This window comes from Sinocyclocheilus grahami, unplaced genomic scaffold, assembly GCF_001515645.1.
Source record: "Sinocyclocheilus grahami isolate Dianchi unplaced genomic scaffold, SAMN03320097.WGS_v1.1 scaffold446.1, whole genome shotgun sequence".
Classification (NCBI taxonomy): domain Eukaryota; kingdom Metazoa; phylum Chordata; class Actinopteri; order Cypriniformes; family Cyprinidae; genus Sinocyclocheilus; species Sinocyclocheilus grahami.
Window position 1 is genome coordinate 545,312 of NW_015505625.1, and position 7,651 is coordinate 552,962.

The following is a 7,651-nucleotide window of genomic DNA, read 5'->3' on the forward strand; positions in this document are numbered from 1 at the left end:
TGCTTACCAGGGCTGCATTTATTTGATCAAAAATACAACAAAAACAGTAAAATTGTGAAATATTATATCTATTTAAAATAACTTTTCTATCTAAATATATTTTAAAATGTAATTTATTTTTGTAATGCAAAGCTGAATTTTCAGCATCATTACTTCAGTGTCACATGATCCTTCAGAAATCATTCTAATATGCTGATTTACTGCTCAAGAAAAAAAGTATAATTACTACCAATGTTGAAAACAGTTGTTTCATATTTTTGTGAAAACTGGGATACATTAATTTTTGTTTTATTTTATAGGGTTCTTTGATGAATAGAAAGTTCAAAGGATCAATTTATTTGAAACCGAAGTCTTTACTGTCTCTATTGACCAATTTTATGCATCCTTTCTGAATAAAAGTATTAATTTCTTTCAACAACAACAGCTTGCTGACCCCAAGCCTTTTAACGGTAGTATATATTGTCAGCCTTAATCTGTGCTATTCTGTGGGAAAGTATGTAATGATTCTATCATAAATAATGTGGTGTGTTTGTACACAGATATCATCCAGAAGTCTCAGGAAGGGTACCAGGCCGCCTTTGACATCAGCAAAGACAACATGCAGCCCACTCATCCCATCCGCCTGGGCCTGGCTCTCAACTTTTCAGTCTTTTACTACGAGATCCTGAACTCTCCAGAGCAGGCCTGTGAACTTGCCAAGAAGGTTAGAATGGGTGCTCATGGGGCTCAAAGCTCATACACCAAATTAAGCTTGGTATTATTTATTTATCCATGTATTTGTTCCCTTGTAGGCTTTTGATGATGCCATTGCTGAGCTGGACCAGTTAACCGAAGACTCGTATAAAGACAGCACACTCATCATGCAGCTACTTCGAGACAATCTGACAGTGAGTTCTTGTAAACAGCTGAGAATTTCACTGCCGATAATCATACAAGCAACTGATTTTACTAGCGCTTTAACTCTTTCCTATTTAAAAAACAATCACTAAAATATCGTCAGAATCATAATGGGAGTCGTGTAAAGATTGGACAGTCATTGGAAAGGTCTTTAGTGGAATACAGCAAGTTTATTTGATTCCCTTACAAACTATAGGAGGTATTCAAATGTTAAAATCCGTAAATGTTCGTAGGCATTCATGCGCTTGTTCAAAATCTGTTGGATAGTGTTTGATTGAGTGGAAAGCAGGGGTTTGGATACATGTTTTTCACATTTAAACTACTTTTAAATAGGCAATGAAATGAAAAATCAAAATGGCCTTGATATTTACACAAACAAGTGATTAGAGTTTCATACCTCAGAGCTAACTTTTTTTTTTAGTTTTCCGCCCTTCTGAAACGCATGATGTTTACCCATCACAGCGTTTACTTGTGTTTCTGAAAGAGGTAACGCACCTTGAAATTAGGGCTGGACAATAATTCAGTATCAATATGTATCGCGATGTAATTTTTTCCAATAACGGTGATATGATTTTTTAACACATTTCCGATATTTCGATATACATTACCAGTGTTTCCCATACATTGATTTGTGGCGTTTCAGTGGCGAGCACTGCACGTTTCAAAATCATAACACGGCGGGGGTGTTTTATATGAATGATTTCTTGTTTGTATGAAGGCTAAATACCAATAAAAGGTGAACATTTATTTACGCCATTTGTTTCCTAAAATATTATATCGTTTTATAGGAGTAGGTTTCATATCGATATCGGAATTGTATCGTATCGACCGAAATTAAGAAATATATCGTGATATAAATTTTGGCGATATCGTCCAGCCCTACTTGAAATGAAGTATATTTATAATTTACAAGTATTAGATCTAACCTCTAGACAATTTATATTGAATATACAGATCTGAAAATGCATTTCATGAGCACTGTTACTTTAAAATACAAAGCTCATGACGTAAGACACTGAAAAAAAAAACGACAGAAATGCAAATTACAAACAGATGTAGCTTTTTTTTTTGCCACGTTTTGCTAGTTTTAATGCAAAGTCAAGTAAATATGGAAAATGCAATATTACCTACAGAAGGCGATCCTGATTATAAAGAGCTCAAACATAAGTCAAGAAAGGTTGGGATGTAACAGTCATTCTTCTTACGGCTGTCAGTAATTAAAAAAACTGTCGTTTTCTCAGTTTTTATCAAATAAGATAAAATCTCTGGATGTATCATGCTCTTTTCCACCCATTAAATGGTCCTTATTTAAAAAAAAAGAAAATAGACATTTCAGTGGCCAGATCTGGATGTGCACACTTTAACCTCCCCCGCTTTGATGTTTTCAGCTGTGGACCTCTGACAATCAGGCCGATGGTGAGGACACAGAGGAGGGCCGGGAAAACTAAAGCCGACTCCACAAAGAAGCTTTTCAGTCAGCACAGCGAGAGACAACGCTGACGCTTTTCCAGTTCCAGCTTCATACTCACCAGCCCGTCATTTATGTGTGTGTTTGGATGTGAGCGTGTGAAGGAGAGACTGTGTTTGTGTACGTGTGTTTGTTTGGGAGGCAAACGGCAGTTGTTTGTCTTCAACATGTTCATTGTGGATTGGAGAATGCAGTGTAGTTTGCTGGCTTGATGTGTGCTCATGGGATGCCAGTCACCATCAACTTTGCTGTAGGTGCATATGTGAGCGAGAGAGTGAGTATGAACCCTTTTCTGAGTTTACTAGGGGAGCAGTTAGTGATGGGTTTCTTGTGGCTTAGACTGAATTCTTCACTTTCCTAAAGAATCATGGGAAATAAACCAAAAGTCAGTATGAACGAATACTTGTGACAGATTGGGCTCGTGCAAAGACATTCTACTTCAGTTGTCAAGTGTTTGATTTCTCATTGGTGAATAATAACGCGTACAATCTCTCTGTCGACCACAGACCTAAGATCAAAAAGACTTGACACATGGCTTATACTGTAACTTTGATATAAAAGTCTTGTTACCGGAGCAGTGAGGAATGCTTTTCATGTGCTTATCTGATTAATATACGGTTTTCTATTAGGAGTTTCGGTTTTGTTTTATTTGTACTACTACTTACTCGATCTGTTTTTAGTTTGTTTTGTTTACTCTTTTGATACTTGCCTAAACTGCATGTGGCTTTAGTTAATCAGGGTGACTGGAGTTGGCTGATTGGGTTGCCTAGAAACTGTCTTAGAATTTTCATACGGAACACTCAGCATTATTGTTATTTGTTATGGAGGGTGGGCGGAGGGATCTGGATCTCATGTTAGTGGAATTAAAACGGATAAAACACAAACCACATGATCTCTTGGTCTTTTTGCCTTGCGTTCGGTCTCTGGTGTTTTTCAAACCTGGCCGTTCCAGAAAGATCCCGGACTTCAAATGTTCATTTAGATTTAGATGAGTGCTTGCGGGGGAATTATTAAAGAAACGGTTCCCAAAGCATGAGAGTCGCCCTTACGTCGTTCCAAACCTTTCTTGGAACATAAAAGGAGATGTTAAGAAGGGGGGGGGAAACTTTATAGTTATCAAATGCTGAAACTGAGAATGTGACGTCTGTGATTTCAAACAAAACTGGCTCTGTGGCCATAACTGATGTGAAACTGACTTTGACATGCCGTCTTTAATGTACATTAGAAGACGTGTCTAAACCAATTCGGACCACTGTTGTTATTGTTAACTAAAACAACAACCAAAAAAAAAAAAAGTATGTTAACTCAGCATTATAATCAACATAAAAAAAAAAAAAACAATCTAGATGCCAGGGCTTTAAGTTGAAGACAAAAATAAATCTACATACACTAAAATTAAAACGAAAACTAAAAGTACATCAATGACACTAAAATAACAGACCTGGACAGTTTTACAATTGTGAACTGTGAGTCCCTGACAACTTATGTAAATTAATTAAATCTTCAAATGTCATGAAAATTACTTGTACATTTCAAATTTGGCTAGAAATTGCTTTTTAAAACTGAAATAACTTTTTTTAAATCCTGGTCCAGTAAGTGTATAGTAGTTCAATGGTCAAAATGTGAAGGATAATATAATGAAACCTGAGAATATCAGGGATTTTTAAAATTGTGATTTCAATTCCTTAAGGACTTGTGAGGATTAAGAAAATCGGTAACACTTTACAATAAGGTTCCATTAGTTAACGTTAGTTAATGTATTAACTAACATGACCAAACAATGAATACATTTATTACAGTATTCTTCTTTGTTAACGTTAGTTAATGAAAATAGTCATTCATTGTTAGTTCACTGTGCATTAACTAATGTTAACAAACACCGCTTTTGATTTAATAATGCATCAGTAAATGTTGAAATTAACATGAACTAAGAATAAGTGCTGTAGAAGCATTGTTCATTCTTAATTCATGTTTACTTAAGTAGTGAACTAATGAACCTTATTGTAAAGTGTAAAACTTAAAAAAATCATGAAAAGTATTAGTAAATGCACATTTCAGTGGCTAGAAATTGCTAATTAAACCTGGAATAATTTAGTATAAAAAAGATCCAGTGGCTGTATATAGTAATTTAATTGTATAAAAATACACGTATAGAATAGAGTATGTATGTATGTGTGTGTGTGTATATATATATATATACATACACACACTCACAGTGCCCTCCACTAATATTGGCACCTGGCTGTGAAAATAAATCTGCATTGTTTATCCTTTTGATCTTTAATTCACCCAATTATTGCAACATCCTTTTCCCAAGATAACAGCTCTGAGTGATATTTTATTTCAATAACTAAACATAATATTTGTAGTAATTTTTGTTAACAGTAACAACACCGCAGTAAACAGCAGAAGGCCACAACACACCCCGGCGTACTATCATTTTTTATATTTTACGTTTTCACTGTAATTTTTGACATTCCCACTAGTTTTTTGTTCAATTCTATTTAGCTTGATTTTGTTTTTATTTCAGCTCAAATTGAAGTATTTGTTTTATTTTATTTGAATAAATAAAAATAAAATTTTTCTCTCTTTTTCTGGAAAATAATCAGAAAAATGAAACTGCTATTTAATTGCCATGACTTCGACAACTTCTAGTTTCCCCCCAGTTCTGAAAATATGTCTTTGCTAGTGTTGTAGGGGAAAAACTACCAATAGCCTAACTGCATTAATTTGTGGTCATAAATGAATAAATGATTAGAAGGCTTCCTACATCCAGTTCAGCTCAAAAGCCCAGAATGTCTGCACTGGAAGTCTGAATCTAGGCAGTAGTTCTTCCAGGTCTGTGACTCCCTCTGTTGGTGATCCTCAGTGCACACGTCTGTGCTGTTAATGAATTTAATTGTAAAACTGATAACTAGCAAGTGAACAATGAGGATGAGGAGCAGGTAGGGCTCTTGAAGCACCCATTTTTTGTAGCTGGTGAAAATACTAGCGCTCTAATCATTTTGGCCACCACTGTATAAAATTAAATATTTATTTAAGCGAATTGCCTATTCTTAATTAAATGAATAAACGTTAAAAAAAATTATATTTAGTCATTTATTTTCGCTTTTATACATTCGTTACAAAAATCAACGCTTCATCGTTCTGAACGCTTATTGGCCAGATCTGCGGGCTCGAACACGTCTCATCCAATCACCATCAAGCCCGCTGAGCTACTGCTGCGTCACATTGCGGCGGCGGCGGCTCGCCCCGCCCCTTCTCTCCCGATCCCCGGCTGTTAGTGCTGAGAGAGTGCGCGTGTGCTCCGGAGCTCGCCTCGGCACACATTATATATATAAAAATAAAAAAATACAAAAAAATTAAAAACTTTTAAAAACTCCAAAAAATCATTTTATTTATTTTTCTTTTTTTTTTTTAAAAATTAAAAATCGGTGAAGTGGAAGCTGGAGGCCTTGAAACACCTCAACAACCCCGACAAATAACGACAGTCTCGTCTGTGAGCTCGCGAAGGCCTGCTCGAGTCGTTGGTTTTGGATTTTTCGCGTTTTTAAAATCTCAGTTGCCCTAAATATCCGTCACTTTTAAACGGAACGCTGTAACCGTCCAGGCGAAGTTGTCTGTTAGTCGACGGGTTTCAGGTTTAAAAGCTGGCGTGTTGACATCCAGCGTTAGCTCTATTCGGACGTAGCTGAGCTAGCGCCGCGAAGCGCGTACCATCCTGCGGGCGGAGAGAGCATGAACCCCAGCGCTCCCAGTTACCCCATGGCCTCGCTGTATGTTGGAGACCTGCACCAGGACGTGACTGAAGCCATGCTGTACGAGAAGTTCAGCCCGGCCGGGGCCATCCTCTCCATCCGGGTGTGCAGGGACATGATCACGCGCCGGTCGCTGGGCTATGCCTATGTCAACTTCCAGCAGCCCGCGGACGGTAAACGACGGCGTTGACGCTAAAGACGCATTGCAAATTAAATGTAGCGTGCTTCTGCAGCACAAGCGTCTGTGTTGGGTTATTATGAATTATGAAGCGTTGAGGAGCATGACGGCTGCATGCTGTTGCATGACACAGTGAGCGGCGTGCCTGTCATGTTTAGGGCGTGGGTGGGCGGGGAGATAACCCCTGTCAGGCTTGTCAGGACAGTGCCCTGATCGCATTGAGTATGGCTGTTTGTTCTCCCTGCTGTATTGTTAAGCTGTATCATGCTGTTTTCAATAGGGTTAAACGTGGTCTTGGAGGTGTCACGTGCAGCCCCTCTAATTTAGGTCAGACATGATCAGTGTGCAGTCCGAGATTCCTTGTCCCTTTTTTTGGATTCAGGGTGCATCCTATATCATATGCTATGTGGATTTTGGTGGTTGCACAAAAAGGGTTCAGAAATTAATCTGAGATTGGGCAAAAATGCAGTCAAAAAGGGACTAAGCAATGTCTATGTAATGAATGCACCACTTTTATCCTCAATCTGGTTATTCACATGGACGATTTTATGATTTACATGAGATAAAAATATGCACTTCATTTTCAGTTAATGTCAGGATCATCTATTGCAAATGTAAGGCTCAACACTACAGGTGACAATATTAATGAATAGATTTGAGCATATGCTTCCCTAGTTGATTAATAACGGTACATGAAGACACGTTTTGAATGAAGTTTTCTGAAATTTTGTAAAATATAGAGGTGTTGTCTAATTAAATATGAACTTCTTTGTATCTGTATCAGAACAGAAGCTTCAGAACATTTCATTCGGATTTTGTTTAATGTTATTTGGAACTTTTTATGACTCCAGAAAATACCATATTTTTATGAAATTAAATATTATATAAGTCTATAAATCTCAAATAGAAATAAAACCGTAAAGACAACTAATGACGAGAGAAGTTAGAATAGACTATTTTAAAGAAATAGATTTTTAAAAAGGTTTCTCCTGGAATAATTTGAGTTTTAAAATGCAGTAAAATCAAGAATCTGTGATTTGTTAGTTCTCGTTAACTTTTACTTAATTGACAGAAGTACAAAGAAAAGATTTCCGAAGTTTTCACTGACCAACGTAAATGTAACCAACGCAACACACTCAAAAAAGGTGGGACAGAGGCTAAATAAAAGTGCAAAAGTTATAGAATATCCATGTTAAACTGTTTTGAACCGGCTCACAGTAAGCAGGTGAATTGGTAATAGGTCAAGGTATCGTCTTTTGGGTATAAAAGGAACATCTCGGCCTTTGCAAGCAAAGCCGACTACCATATATAATAATGTGAAAAGATTCAGGGAATCCAGAGAAATCACAG

General features: G+C 37.0%; 2 protein-coding genes across 2 annotated transcripts in view; both read left to right on the top strand.

Annotated features, from left to right (window-relative positions):
• Positions 1-484: 484 nt before the first annotated feature.
• Positions 485-3,249, top strand: LOC107552297 (14-3-3 protein zeta-like; the record flags this gene model as incomplete). The annotated part of the gene is made up of 3 exons (XM_016234157.1): positions 485-703; positions 792-887; positions 2,286-3,249. Coding segments are annotated over 3 exons (375 nt in total), but the record flags the coding sequence as incomplete, so codon positions are not given.
• A 2,363-nt stretch (positions 3,250-5,612) lies between these two features.
• Positions 5,613-7,651, top strand: part of pabpc1b (poly A binding protein, cytoplasmic 1 b) — a 23,433-nt gene continuing 21,394 nt past the window's right edge. The window contains exon 1 of the mRNA XM_016234181.1: positions 5,613-6,296. Within this exon, the coding sequence (XP_016089667.1) occupies positions 6,104-6,296 (193 nt within the window). The 5' untranslated portion in view covers positions 5,613-6,103. The remainder of the gene's footprint in view (positions 6,297-7,651) is intronic.